Source organism: Varroa destructor, unplaced genomic scaffold, assembly GCF_002443255.2.
Source record: "Varroa destructor unplaced genomic scaffold, Vdes_3.0 BEIS01000004.1, whole genome shotgun sequence".
Classification (NCBI taxonomy): domain Eukaryota; kingdom Metazoa; phylum Arthropoda; class Arachnida; order Mesostigmata; family Varroidae; genus Varroa; species Varroa destructor.
The window spans coordinates 12,273,311-12,288,415 of record NW_019211457.1 but is presented as its reverse complement, the minus strand read 5'-3'; the positions used below and the strand labels follow the sequence as shown (position 1 = coordinate 12,288,415).

Here is a 15,105-nt window from a genome sequence, read left to right as displayed (position 1 = left end):
CCTATTAATTAGGAACCCTTTCCAATAGTTCACAGTCTTTCGGATTGATTAATAGGCGGCTTGCAATTATAATGGCAAGTGCACCTACACTTGCCGCAACTTTCCGAATAGTGTAGATTGTAGGCGCGATTCGAAGCCAGGCAATACGAGTACTGACAGAGGAATCCTCCCCAAAAACTTTCACATGAATACAATAATGTTATTATAGGCAGTGTTCATTCACGAGGCAGTTTACACGAATTTCACTACAGCGTATCGTTGAAAACTCGGACTGCAAATTCTAATCATGGAGCGGGTAACTCTTTGATTGGGGAACAATTTTCATCTGCGACAGGAAGATCTTTAAGCTGCAAAAACAACGGGCTGTCGTTGTCTGTAGTTATCGAAAAGAGCCTTGAGGACACTTCATTAAACGCGATAGAATACAAACTAGCTTTGGATTATTACCTGTAGTTGTCTCGAATTTATTCGTTATAAGTAAACGGATGGCACAATATTGAAGTAAGGGATTTAACAACCTTTTACCTCGGCAATAAGGTTTTATCTTAAAACAGGACAAAACACTGATAATTCCAATTACGCGTGTACTACTCAGAAGCTGTTGCATCGAAAGTTATGATACCTATTTAATCTGAAGTGTACTGGAATAACCAAAGCCTTCATGCGAAGCCAATGTTCTGACTCGAAGTGTCGTGTATTCTATAGAAATGAGTACAGGCCACCATCATGCGATAAAAACTATTAAAGAACCTATTGTTGAATCATATACTTTAATTCAAACGAACACTTCTTTCTCGGTTACGGGACCTTTTATTGGGTCTGGGATTTTCGGAGACGTCTTCTGGCTTCTGAGAAGCAACGACTCATAAGCACCTCTACCTGCAGAAATCACCTATGAATTCATTCATTCATCCGACTTGTTTATTATTATTATTGTTCTGCTCTATAGCTGATAGATTTCTGGCGTTATTTTAATGTAATTTCAACGTATTATAGCGCATAATCAGAGGTTCCGAGCAGCTGGCGGACAGCAAGAGGGTATTCAGCTATGAAAGGACCGAGTGAGTATCGAGACAAACCTAAAGCTATTGCACATAGTTATTTCTACATAGAATAAAAAACGAATTCAACATTCTTTTCGACTGCTGTCAAGCGTCTAGGTAACCCTATGCCTTTTACAAAGAATACTTATACGGCTCAACCGAGCTGCATTACGAAAGAGTTACAGTACCTTCTCAAAATTTGATTTTCAACCATGAGACAAATGTAAATCCATTAACTTTCTATTGTAATATATACTTTTTTCATCAGATTATTTTGGATAAATAAGAGTGAGCGACTGGTTTCTTGCGTGGACACTATGCATACATGCTATGTGTGGGAATACTTATGGTGCCCTTATTTGCTTATAGTGAACATGATTATTGCGATCATGCCCATTTCTCATCTTAAATCTTGCCAATTTGCTACGATTAAGGCATGGTCTATTATAATAGGTCATACCGCTCTCTTTCTCAATGTACTAAGTGGCGAATTTAACTGTTTAGTCTAGAAAATCCAGGAGATTCATGTGAGTTCGGTGTCAGGGTGCCTATTTATGATATCAAGATAAACTCATTTCCTGATGGCCACTAATATTCGTTTCTTAGACTAATTGATTTAGGCTGTTTCTGGCGAGATAAGGTGTTATTGTTACTGTATTTGCTTCGTTGATTGGGATGAAAGGTTTTACCTTTCTATAAGAAAGTAGAGTTACAGAATATATTAGAACTTATTCAATAGTTGTTTTAACATGTAGGATTTGGATTGAGGGAAACGTTGCACAGTTACGTGAAAAAGCATCACTCTTTCTATAGAATAGGCTCTAAGCGCTCTTTGAAAACGATAACCCTTTTAAAACCGCATGTGAATGACTAATATACGGAACTTCAACTTCTTTTAACTAATGGCTATACTTAATCTCAGCATTTATTTCTTCTATGCGTAAGACGAACATTTGTGCATGAAACTAGGCCACGGTAGCTATTATATTTGAAATCCTTAATTTAGCGTACAAATCGTTGACGCTGATAATGGTCTTTGGATCAAATCATTACGCCTAGTAAAATTCATAAATCGCACGCCTATATCGAAAGTTCGTTCGCTTTACTAAATTAGATACATTCCATAAAATTAATTAAACTTTCCATGCTAACAACTCTATTCAAAGCAACTCTATTAGATATATACAGATGATTTGCTTATATGTATCCATCTGCGGAAGAACGCTTATGTATGTGTTTTTAGCGGCAATGATTTATCCTAGATTACCTCTGATCTAAAAAAGTGATGCTCTCAAACGGCTTAGGTTAGCTAGATCTGTCTTTAGATATGGCCAACCTCTGCTATCGCAGCGCGTCTTTATGTGACAGTCGTGTAGGGTCCGTACGGTAAGTTAGCACAATTAACCGAAGAAGTGTAATGTTGTAGCTAGTATTTCTATTGTATTCTATTCTGAGCCAAAGTAACGGTTCATATAATGAGTGTTAGAGTAAACAAGGCATAAGAAGCATAAAAAAGATTAAATATTATAGCTAACGCTATAAACTTAAATAAATTAAAGTGGTTATGCTCTTTCTTCTCCTCAAACAATACAAGTTAACTTAATAGTGGAATATATACTATTATTTTTGTATGCAATGCACCTGACTACAATCTTACTTTTTTGGCAAATACGTGCATGCATGGAGCATCAGTGACTGGGCTGTTAAGGGTCATCACACCAGGGCCAGTGGAATATTCTGCTCTTTATGAATCAGTCTAAAATAAATTTCGAAATTCTGGCGAAATTCTGAAAATGTGGCGTAGAAGGCCACAATCGCTTGTTATGTGCATACGTTTCATTAAGAGGTTTTGACTTAGAAATACACTAATAGGTTGTAGACAGATGCTTCTCTTCTGTTATTTCTCGCGAAATCCTTTCGAAGTTTTTTGTGCACCTCTTTGTGTATTGCAGCGGTTGCTAAAGAAGTTCGAGATATAGCAGAGCGTCTAAAGATCGTTAAAAAAAAAAGGGAAAATGATTGGCTCGATCGGGCTCTTGAAGAACTTTCGAATGCATCCCCTGCAAAACAATGCGCCATCGGAGCTGTCGTAGGCACGTAAGTAACGTAAATAGGCCTACCTTTAAATCGACCATTTTTTAAAAAAAAAGTTTGCATCCTATACAAACAGAACTCATAAAACCTATCCTATACCCTAAATTCTACGCCTTAGCACAGCTAAAACGTAAGTGTCATGTCCTCATATGGCTTTTGAAAGACCCATTGTTACTCTCGTCTTCATGTGCAATAGTGTGATAAAAGGAATTTAATTCGGCTACCTAATGCAATACTAATTACTCCTAGATGCTACCATGGTAAGTCTTCACTTCGGATCTGGCGCTCTTCACTAATGTTAACTACATTTATAACTACAACATTTATAGCTAGGCGCTAGTTTCATTTGAAGTAGTACACGCTGAAAGGATGCTAATAGTACGAGAATAATTTATTAGGAGCATAAGTACGTTTATTATAATTTTCTCTTCATTTCATTATTCGATCAGAGTGAACGGTTTCGTGTGCGGCCGAGTGGGCAAAAATGCAGCCCTTGTCATCAGCGGCAGTTTCATTTTGCTTCAGCTTGCAGCACACATGGGCTATGTCAAGGTAAGAGCTACTTGCCTGTGATAGAGCAATAAGTAACACGTTTGTTAGGTGAACTTATGAACACATGCCAGTCTAGATCCACATATGAACAAAAACGTTTTTTGCTGGGAGCCAGTTGTGTGATATAGTCACTAATGGCTTAAGTACCGGACGTGAAATACGCAAAACATTTTTTTGTTTTTCGTTACTTAGGATAAGGATAACTGCAACGATTTTGTCCACTCGTGGGTAAAAAACAAGCTGTTATAGAGTTCTATATGTAAAACATTATAAATTACGTTCGATAATTTAACTGTGCTCGCTGTACATCTGGGTATTCTGCTGTACATCCTTACAGATTAACTGGAGAGCAGTTGAACGGGACTTAGCCGAGGCAAAACGAGAACTCAGTCGACGTCCCCAAGGCTTTATCAGACCAGTTCTGGGGGAGGTAAAGGACTTCTTACAAGAAAACATGTACCTCGGAGGTGGATTTATCGGTAAGTCATGAATGCTTTCACCAAAAGAAGTTCACGAACCAAATCCATGAAACACATCATTTTTAAAATACGGTTTTTAAGATACGGTTACAACATCAAGTTTTTAAATTTCATTTGACAACACAGAATAAGCTTAACCTATTTAATCTGGCAAACATCTTGCTCCGATGTAATTTGTCATTGTATTCCAGGCGGATTTGTTATTGGTCTAGTCACTGCCTAAGGGTTATCCAGACGAGCCTAGAATTGTGACTGCTGCCCAAACGTTTTGCAGAATCCGTGTTCCAAGTAGTCTACCAATTGGCTATGAGCAAAAAGTACACGAACTTCTATATCAAAGAAGGGCAAAAAGATTATATTATTATTAGAAGTCGGGCATGTCTGTGCTTTCTATTTCAAATATGCCTTTTCTCCAAAATGCATTACAGATGTCTTTTAAGATATTATTAATAAGCGTAGTTTGAAGAAGAAACAAAGAAGCGTCCATTCGAATATTGTTTGGTCTGAGAAGTGTACCTGGCTAATGTTAATACACGAGCGGTTCTGGTTAACGAGATAATCAGTGAGGCAAATGACAGCCCAGCTCAGTAAGGTGTGTCGGGACAAATGCGCAACGATACTTATACCTACGATGAACTGCGCAGGAAAGGAATACAGAGCACCAAACCAATCATTTGAGTTAATTTTACTTGAAAATGCTGAACATCATCGTCACATTTTCCTTTAAGCTGATTGAATAGTTTATGTTTTTGCTAATATTTCATTCAACAAGGATTTAGAGCCCTTGTATATGTAATAGATTATATTCGCGCACGGTAACTATCCATGTATCACTGTTATATGGTTCGTTTTTTGCGCATTAGCTTAGTTTCAGTTACGCTAAACACTTGTTTCAGGAATTCAGTGTAAAAATATTTACTTCGCATTGTAGTACGATGCGGTTTAGCTAACCAATTTTAGCTAAGTTCTGAAGGTCACGGTTTTTGCATATGATATTGCAAGGTACAAAAATTATTTCCATATGTACAGCTCTTAAATTGTTGTAATAGATCCTCAATATTATTACAGATCGTTTAGGTTTTGCTGTAGTTTATAAAGAGTAGTAGGTGGACCATAGGGCAGGTATCCATCTAGAGTTTCTTTGTACGCGTCTTATTTAGCAATTGTCGCTCAGTCGTTTCAACGATTTCGTAGATAGTAGCTCTTCGTCCTAATGAGCAGGTGTGACTGAATAAAGCAACTCAAAGTTGAATGTCTCGAGGTATCATGGGCGTCATTCTTATTGTTGGTAAGATATCTAGTTTACGTTTTATGTGTTTATCATGGATCACATTTCGTAGGAAAACAATATTCATCACAAATCCTGAAATTACTCGATTTATTATCTGGAACGTACCAATTGCAAGCCCAGCATATAAAAGGGCACCATAGAGCGGTGAAGGCATAGCAGCAGAGTGCAGGGTATCGTATACTCACTCATGTGTTATAACCAGTCGTAATTAACAGTGACTAGGCTAAATCGCTGTACAAAGCCCGATGTGTCAATTTAAAGTGTAGCAAAGATTATCGCATATTAGAATAGTTGGTGTTTTAGCCTGAGACTAAATCTGTTTTCACTTAAATTCACCGCCGAAACCTGCGCCTAAGGCCTATTACTTTGAGTGTGATGGTAATCCGTTCGACATGAAAAAATACCACCGTATACCGACTTCCTTAATTCCTCCCCATTGCCAGAATACTGACATAGCCAAAAAGCAATTTCAGTCTACTACAATCATTTGTTTTTTTTTTTGATAAATCGCAAAAGCCTTCAAAATTCTCGAAAAGAGTTTAACCCTATCAAATATCTCACTCAGAAACATTGACATTTTTTAGCACTCGGAGAAAGAATTGAACGTTCGCCTTTGGCAACAGGCAGATTGGTAGAACGTGAGATATCTTGCAGAAGTGAACAACTAGGACTGGCACTCAATGAGTGAAAAATTCCCAAGTTGGAGGTCATACATCTGACCTTTTAGCGACCGATCTACGCACCGAAGTGTTATAGTAACTTGATTACGATTGGCAAGAGAGCCTTAATTAAGTATAAACCTTGTCTCTAAAATGATTAACACTTGCCCTTCAACGAAAAAAAAAAAGAATCTAGAATTAGGACATGATTAAAAATGATTAATCCTTGTATAATTTTAGATATTTTTATATCTCGAGTTGTGTATTCGGTATCACCGTTAGGCATTCATTCAAACAATACAGTTTTGGATAGGTGTCTCTGGTTGAAAGAAACAAGAGGTTGGACGTAGCCACTTGCCTTACCAACAAATATACCTCACAACATGTGCGAATAAAAAGAAGTTATTTAATTTTAGATTTATCGAATTAGGATCGCTGAACGCTAGGTAGCAAAAAGATCAATAATGGACAACAAAGGACAACATAATATATGTATTTATAGGAATGTAATAAGTGGCATAATGCACTTTGCTACAGGTTTTTGATTCGGTAAGTAGTAAGTTTACACAATAAAAGCTTTTGGAACACTCTATTTTGCATGAGAACTAAATTGACTGTTTAACATATTTTTAGTCTAAAATGCATCTGCCTGAAATAAATTCATATCAAGCTATGGTTTTGCTGTCGATCTGAGATTTTTTCAAATAACAAAAAAAAACATGCGAGCGAGAGACGCTGCATTTAAAATAAAGAACCTTTAATAATAGCTTCGATTTGCTCAGCCACATTATAAATGGCGGGGCATTCATATCGTGCAACCTCATCAGTCCCACCTGGGGCAGAGACATAGAAATCTGTAACGACTTTCTGGCGTTCGACATGATATAAAGCCAGGCTCATTGTCTAAGGCTAGTAGTGTAAGAAAACAGCTAAGATACCGTATATCCCTTTACAAAAGATATCACATATATAGATTTATCTATTTTTTAAATTGGAGACCCAGTTTAGGCTTGTTCTATTTTCGACCTGCAAATGTTCTGTTGCGATTTTTCATGATCATTGACCCTATGATCCATTGTCGCCTATTCTCTATATATGAATCACATATATTGAAAAACGGGTTTTCCTACAGGTTTTGACTTAGTTTATATTATGAAGCGAGCGCTATATTGCTTCATTTGGGTCAAATTCACAACGGACGCATAAGTTATCGCTCATTCTCGGTTCCCTTCCCCGCGCGTTTCATCCATTTCTGTGTGGCTACAGCAATGATGGCGGCAGCAGTGGCGCAGGTTGACGATGACGTTCTGCTTTGCAGACATTCAGCTCTTTGATTCGGGGTCTCCTGCGCTCTCCATTTTTGCTCCGGCGCCATCTAGTGGCAGGCGCAGCAAATAACCCGATAAAACCTCTGACATAACTCGCAACGACAGATTATTGTATTAGTCGGTCAAGAAGTGGTGTCAATGTCGGCTTAGATGATTGTTTATTAATAAAACCACAAATCAATGGTACTCCTCAGCCGCTAGTGAGTTAATTAGTTACAGTAGCTGTATTCAGATCGGAAGGACCTGGAAAGTTAGAGAATTTGCTGGTGAATGATGACCTATAGTGGTTTGTACTGTTCTGCTGATGGTACCGGGATCACGGGGACGACGCCGACGACCCCCATCACCACTGACTTCAACTTCAACCACGGTGACTAAAGTTGAAAGTACACCAGCTGTTGCTGACGACTGCTGTCTTTGTCGGCTGTTTACAACGTCGTTGAGGATCTCGTGGTGTTGATATCCTATCCAACATCTGTAAGGGCTAATCGAGTTAAATATCGCTGGCAGTTGTTGGGCGATCGTTACAGTATAGAGCAATAACGGTTGTAATTACAATGATTTAGCCGCTGCGTCCAGTTCAGGACAGCAATAGGCTAGACGAGATAGCATAACACGTAAAAGTCGTAGTTGTGGTAAACCGTTACAGAAGAAGACCGCATCCTGTTCTCGGTTCCCGTTATTGGCCGTATCGTGTGTCGTCCTAAAGGCGTGCTTTTTTTTTGTCGTAATCCGTGCCTGTGTGTATGTACGTCCGCCAATGGCTATGCCCATGCTAGTGTATAGCGTTGCCTAAGGAGCTCGTGGGTTTCAAAGGCCGCATCATAGAAGCGGAAATACGTATCACTTGAAGTAGATACTGAGATTTCACAGATGACAACAAATTAAAATGAATATTACTATTGTACATTCATTGGTGACATCTTGATTTGGTGTCCCCTCCCCGTTCGCAAAAAGCAGGGTCTATTTGCCAGTCGAAATAGTTCAGACTGTGACGGTTAGCGGTCTTACAGAAGTCGCGAAAGATAGGTTAAGGACAGATTAGGTCTGGGTCATAAGATCACATGAAGTATAAAAATGTACTCCTAAGGCTAAATTATTAAGCTTCGACTTAGACGTGTCTTTTGGTGTGGTTACGCTGTCGCATATGCGTTAGCACGCTTACTTCTCGTTATGGTGTACTACGCTAGTGAGCACTGTACACGAGCAAAGGGAGCTGAGATGGAGGCACCCGTTCTCTACGCTCTGAAAATTGAATATTGAATCAATTGGATATAAATAATAAAGCAACGTGTACATATCGGAAAGGACTCACTCTGCTAAAAAGAACAAAGGGATAACCTCATGACAGCAATATCGATGAAGAACTCATTGCATCCCGCGCATACATAATAGAACCTGACGAATAAATGGGAAACTAACCGATAAGCCACTATTGAACGACAATCCCAGCGAACACGCTCTCGTACCCGCGCACAGCTGTTCCACCTCACCGGTGAGTCATATCATGTATATATGTAAAGAAAAAATTTAAATAAAAGTAGCAAAATAATCGATGTTCGATAACAAATGCCGTTCATACGTCTCATTATTTTATTAAAACACCCCTGCCGTATAATTACACTACATTTGCATTATTATGCGGAGTAATTGATATCCGCTTTAAGCACTAATTGGCCCATATTAGCCATGCAAACTGTCAAGTGTTAAAATAGTCGTCATCGTCGTAACAATACAGGATTGCCGCATTGCTTTGCCATAGTTGTTGCTGTGGTGGTCTACGTTCGAGTCCGGACGTAAACGCACTTTATTTTGTGCTAGGAGCTAGCTGCTTGCAGCTACCACGGATCACGTTTACGAGCTTTGCAGCTCAAAAATGCTTTTAAATAGGCATAAGTAGGCTGCTGCTGCTGCTTACGAGCTTGTCAGCCGAAATAATACGAGTTGTCAGCCGTACGCTTGTATAAACTAAAGTCAGCGAATGACATCATATCATTAGAAAATGAGAATATAGGGGTGAGCTAGAGTGGCCAACTTTCAAGGAAAAGAAAAATATCTTACCATGTATTAATCATGCATAGTTTGACTAAAATGGTTTTGATTCGTCTAGTTTAGATAACTGAACGACTTAAATGCAAAATATTCTCAACGCAGAAGCAGGTATAGATACATATTTATTCAGCATAGACATATCATCTGCTCCGTTTAGTATAAATATTATGTTTGAATAGTTCAAAAGGGCAAGTTTAACTTTTTGTTAACTTACTCCGAGTTTGCATCTAAAGCCGCGGTAACGTAGCGTTGAACCAAACCGGGAAGTTCGTGTAGATTGGCATTTGTGTTGCGCTTCATGTAACGTTAGCCCAGTGGATTTGCCTTTTATCTGAGTTTCCGGGCAATCGATCGATAATCTTGTTAAATGCGATTTGACCATTCATAAAGACAGGGGCATTGGGCGGGCGTGTCAAACACTCATTTACGTCTCGATTTTCTCCCTTCAAATCGCAAATCAAGTCGCACCTGTTCTAAAGAAGTGCGATAGGAAGCCGTGATGTCTTACGCGGTGACTTCGAGGTCGAACCAATAGACGCTTAATTTTTTATTCTCGTCCAACACTTCTACAGCGTCCATTGACGTTAGCGAACCAACGTAATCGTATCCATTTTATTCATAGCGTAGTTGTAATTTTGTCTTTATATAGTATAGGATTTGATTCGTTTGTATGTTGTTGGTGAAACGTAGGCAAGAACGTAAACGCTTCGCGGGGTAGACTATTGAATAGATCAATTAGAATAGAGAACGTTTCGTTTTGCCCCTAATTGAATAGAAACGCCGTGTTTGTGATTTTGTGCAGGACTCGGACTTAATTTGATCATGATCTTGATAAAATTCCGAAGAAACTCCAAGCCCAACGAAGTTTTTTAAGCTGTGACAGAACTTAGACATTGCCAGCGTATGGAAACAAAAGGGTAGGACAAATAACAAGGTTCTCAGCAAAGGCGTGTCGAGTCACATATGGTTCCGCATAGTTGATCGTAGACAAGGTGTTCGCATCGTTATAATTTAGGTATTATTTTACTCAGCGTATCATATTATGTAAATGCTGTAACAAAACCTGAATTCATCAGTAGGTACAACCCGCATGTCGTAATGGCGATACATGAATGAACAATTGGTAAATGACTATTTGGCTTCTGCGATAGCCATCTGCCGCATGTGTCAAGCCAACCAACTTCGAAAAACGGAAAATACTACTATATGCACATGGCACAGAACATCTAAAAGTAATGGGCTGAATTCCGTTTGTCTATTCGTGTGTCTGTCTATGACCATAGTGGTCATGCAATTTAGAAACCGGTAACTAATCCACGCACGTTGACCAACACTAGCTTACGGTTTGTGCGGTCTTTTAAGTGTTGAAGTGACTAATGGACGGAGAAAAAAGTAGCAACTCGCGACAACAGGTCTAGTTCAGTGTATACGAAGTAAACGTGCAATGCTCACCAAGCGGATAGCAAGCTCTTGGCGAAGAGCCGACTAAATGACTCGGAGTGCTAACGACTACCGCTACACTAGGTTTCAGACCTGCTCTTAGTGATGTATCTATTATTTGATCTGTTAATATCTTTTGTTAAAAATGTGTAGGTCAAATCATATGTACAAGTAAAAAAAAAGTAAAATGTGCCTTTTTATTAATCATGTTCGTCTATTATATTAGTAAATATATATTTCTCCACAGTTGTGCACGTGTAAACGCCACGATAGCGCATCAGACAAGCACTGCTGAATGAAATAGCAGAATAGAACAGGTAGATACAGAAACTCGTCAATTTGCCGTGGTTGGAATTTTTTTACCCTTTACTGAAGCCTTTAGAGTCTGAGGAGATTCAGGCAATCAAAGACCTACCCATATATGTATACGAACATACATAAGCACGATTTACATGTTAAATAGGTGCTACCGGCAGGTTATCTTTGCTTACTTAATTTTGTAGCTTTACTAACAGTGGAATATCTTAACAGGCCTCATTACTAGTAGACATAGCCGCTGTTCATCTTATTGGCCATGGAGGAATGGATGGACCTCTGCAGGCTCGTTTTATCGTTTGCTAACTGTTTAGTTGTTTACTATGCACATGTAGGTAATCACGTAGGTACATTATAGATGACAGCATTTTTGGAAAAGGAAGCGGTATATAACATGGAAGCTTATAGAGGCTATTGTCATATCCACGCTATCGTACTTACTTCGAATAGCGTTATTTGTAACTTTGTAGCTTCGTTCTACGTATTTTAGGCATTCCTCGACGGCGACTTTTGAAACGGCCCTGTTATCAGCCGTAAAATAGAGTAGTCGTCTCGTACATGAAGTAGTTGAAGTAAAAGCAGAAATGGGAGATGCTACTGAAGCTGTCAATGAGGTGCGGACCTTCTCTTTCTGTCTTATCTTTGACTGCCATTTGCTAGCATTTGCTGAGATAGATGGAAGTCAGGGCTGTACCAGAATATCTGTCTTATCGAGTAATACCAAGCTAAAGATAGCTAGTGTCTTGCAGTTAGCTGATTCAAGAACTTCTACGCCTATTTTTTACCCCAGACTGGCTATACACGCTGCTTTCACGTTTCGAACAGCCTCTAGGTAGAATCCAATTGCGACAACTTTGCTTGCCGCTCATCAAGCTGGCCAGTAGCGTCGTATATTGGTGTCTCAGTCTTAGCTAGTTAGCTAGCTAGCTGCTTAGGTCGACTAAACTTCACTTACGGGTTACAAAGTTTGTGTCCATGAAGCGGCCTATCGGTGATGTTATCGCGTGTGTGATTATTGGTGTACATAAATGCGCATATACAATGGTAGCGACGAGGTGTTCCCGTAAGTGTGCGAACCCCAATTGTACGAGCAAACTATTCAGCCTGTGGCCATCAGTAATCTATTGCTTCGATTGATATATACTATACGTGCCACTGATATATACGCGCTGTTATTGCCACCGTTTCCAATATCGTATGTAACTAACATATTGATACGTGGCTGATTTCCAAGTATGCTCACAAGTGTGATGTACATAGTCATATATTTACGCGCATAGTCTAGAGTTAGTTTTTCGGTTTTATAGTTCAATAGTGGACGGCAGTTCTATGAGCACCAGTGTAATCTTATAAAGTATCATGAATTGATTCACGCATGTAGAACAAAAATTGGATAACGGCATTATCATTCACATGCATGTTGCACTAAGCCAAAGTCTATCTTGATTTGTCATTCATGATTAGGGTCAGATGTATTGTTTGTGGCTTCTTCACTATATTTCAATGCAGCAGAGGAAACGGCAGCCGACCTTTCCCATAGTCCCTTGACCCCCTTTAGCAGCGAAATTAATTTTATTATTATTGTGTTCCTAATTCTATTAACCGTCCATAAAGTATCTTGCCATATCGTGTATAGCAATAACTAGGGGAAATTGAGAAGATTACTAACTGAACAAATCTTATTGGTGGGGCTTACTTGACACTTTCGGATTTTGCCAAGGGTACTCATTGAGAGGTACCCAAATTTTCATTTAATCCCATTAGATATCCTGTCCGTTAATCAATTGCAATCTGCTCAATACTGGAATCTCTGTGATTATATGCTGTGATATATCTCTGAACAACTATTTATTGTTACATGTGACATTACAAGGTCACTGCGGAGTACTTACTGCAAAATACTGACTGCCAGACACTTTTTGTCGATGTAACTCGGAACAAATTGCCGCTTATCGTGTGCTTTTTTCCAGGACTGGCGTTACGGATTAATCGAAAAAAGATTTTACTTTTGTTTGATCAGCAGAAATAATCGCACTATAAGCGCAATAAAATTAACGTTTCACGATGAAAATAAATATCCTTCTACTTCAGCAATAATAAAAAAAGCTGCCTAGTTATACTAACGATGATAGGGGGCTTATAGCGAGCTCGATCAACAAAGATCCCTTCTTCAGCGGTTTCCAATATTATATACTATACTTATGATGGGTCCTTTTATATTGGTCTAAAACAATAATAACGAGATGGTGGTGGGCTTCTGCGACCCAAAGAAAAATTTGCTTAAGACGACCATCGAGAATAGTTTTTGTCTTTATAAAAACACTACTAGTGTGTTTACTGAAGACTTTTTATCATAAAACTGGAGGCAATGCGTTGCTTTATTATCGTCGTATCTGTTTAGGACGCTTACTGTGCTATACTATGGCCTAAAAAGGCAAATGTTACGACCAGGTGTGTGTGGCGGGGGCGGGCGGGGGGGATACGAGCTTACGGTGATCTTGTGCAAAGGAATCGAGACAGCAAATCGAAAGTGAAAATACTCGTTATCTTTAAAAGAAGAAGGTTCGTAACTGTTGTTGAGGAAGAGGATGCTTTATAGGCATTTTCACTCAAGCTGGCTAGATCAAAGACTATTATTCGCTTATTTTCTAGATCTGCGTAAAGTTTTGATAAAAAGTGTTATCTTATGTCAATGAAGTGTGCTTAATTCGCATGGTTACCGTGGCTCTAATGTAAACAACTATCCATGACTAATTATGATCGTTTTATTTTGAAATTTTATAGATGTGCCAGCCATATTGCTTGGTTTCAGCAGTGCGTTGTTCCAATCGGGTCATCAAAACTTCTTTAGAGGTAACGACACGCAGTTTAACCAACGGAGAACTTGATGCCTTAGTCCAATATATTCCCAACAACATCATGCATATAGAGAGTATATAAATTCCCTTATGTCTGATACCGAACCGTCGTTTTATCCCCAAGGTCGAATAGTAAGGTTAAGCACCACGTGCACTGTCTTATTTCAAAAATCGCATCCACAGCAGCCGAAAGGTAAGGACTTAGTTAATACGATACGTTAAGCTTACGAATCCAGCACTATGTACAAATGTTTTTCGTATTTTGTATAGCCTGTATCGAAATTTTTATTCGAAAACAGAAAGATCAGGGCAACCATGTCATTTAAGTCTCGCATATAGACAATTGCTCTAGATATATTAGAACGACTTATACATAGTCGTACAACAGTGAGGCATATTCATTTGCTGTGACTGTTTGTACTGAAATGTATACAAGTGTCAATAGAGGGCGGATGTCATTGCTATTCTTTGTGTTTGCTCAGACATGACCCCCTCTTACGAACGGGAGCTCACACGCTTGATAATCGTTTTTCTATGTTCTTTGTTTAGTACATTCAAGCGTTATCCTTTTCCATGTGACCTTATCCCCATTTTCTTCATCTTTTTGTTGCGAATGTTCTACGAGTAAACAGAATGCGCAACACGACAGAACGGACGGAGGTCGGACTACTTAATTTGACAGCGACGGCGACAGACCTGAGATTTATTTAACATTCTTGTGCCAAGAATATCTAGCAGCACATCGCTTCAGTGGGCTATTTGCCTCGCTTCCTTTAGATCTTTTATTCATATTAAAGCATACGATTTATTTGGCCTTAATCATTCTGTTGCCCTTTCATCTGCCCCTTCAATCATTCTGTTTGTGGCCCTTTGTGGTCCCGCGCTGCCCTTGGCACCAGCAGCAGTAACGAAATTTGAGACAGTTTCACCAAGTAAGACTGTGAGGAGATGCGGACAGGACAAGCTGACACCATTCGTGTGCGCGTTGTTTTGA

The 15,105-nt window shown here is 39.1% G+C and overlaps 3 protein-coding genes across 6 annotated transcripts in view; 2 read left to right on the top strand and 1 right to left on the bottom strand.

Annotated features, from left to right (window-relative positions):
- The first annotated feature begins 900 nt into the window (after positions 1-900).
- On the top strand, positions 901-5,432 carry LOC111250150 (FUN14 domain-containing protein 1-like). Its single transcript, XM_022804926.2, has 5 exons — positions 901-1,061; positions 2,996-3,140; positions 3,587-3,689; positions 4,027-4,168; positions 4,360-5,432. The coding sequence occupies exons 1-5, from the start codon at positions 1,049-1,051 to the stop codon at positions 4,389-4,391; spliced, it is 435 nt and encodes a 144-aa protein (XP_022660661.1). The 5' UTR covers positions 901-1,048; the 3' UTR covers positions 4,392-5,432.
- Positions 3,504-14,767, bottom strand: LOC111249473 (uncharacterized). 2 transcript variants are annotated; one of them, XM_086986200.1, is made up of 4 exons: positions 9,713-14,767; positions 8,869-8,934; positions 8,612-8,691; positions 3,504-7,921 (listed from the first exon to the last, which is right to left on the bottom strand). In XM_086986200.1, exons 1-4 carry the CDS (start codon positions 9,878-9,880, stop codon positions 7,675-7,677), a joined length of 561 nt encoding a protein of 186 aa, XP_086842326.1. In that variant the 5' UTR covers positions 9,881-14,767; the 3' UTR covers positions 3,504-7,674. The 2 variants fall into 2 exon arrangements, with proteins under 2 accessions (XP_086842326.1, XP_086842327.1); XM_086986201.1 differs by lacking the exon at positions 8,869-8,934.
- The window catches only part of LOC111249472 (uncharacterized), a 25,962-nt gene continuing 18,642 nt past the window's right edge, over positions 7,786-15,105 (top strand). The window contains exons 1-2 of one of the 3 annotated variants that reach the window (XM_022803368.2): positions 7,917-8,941; positions 14,038-14,106. The gene's annotated coding sequence lies outside the window, so the exon portion shown is untranslated. Of the gene's footprint in view, positions 8,942-14,037; positions 14,107-15,105 lie in introns of all 3 variants that reach the window. The other 2 variants (XM_022803372.2, XM_022803367.2) reach the window with 2 other exon arrangements.

Bases quoted from the DNA above. Each gene is read 5' to 3' on its own strand.
- LOC111249473 (XM_086986200.1), bottom strand. From the start codon at position 9,880: ATGGTCAAATCGCATTTAACAAGATTATCGATCGATTGCCCGGAAACT. The intron at 8,692-8,868 runs GTTAGTTTCCCA...TTCAATTTTCAG, and splicing joins CGTTCAATAGTGGCTTATCG to AGCGTAGAGAACGGGTGCCT. The intron at 7,922-8,611 runs GTAAGCGTGCTA...TAGCCCTTACAG, and splicing joins GTAGTACACCATAACGAGAA to ATGTTGGATAGGATATCAAC.
- LOC111250150 (XM_022804926.2), top strand. The intron at 3,141-3,586 runs GTAAGTAACGTA...TTATTCGATCAG, and splicing joins ATCGGAGCTGTCGTAGGCAC to AGTGAACGGTTTCGTGTGCG. The intron at 4,169-4,359 runs GTAAGTCATGAA...ATTGTATTCCAG, and splicing joins CCTCGGAGGTGGATTTATCG to GCGGATTTGTTATTGGTCTA.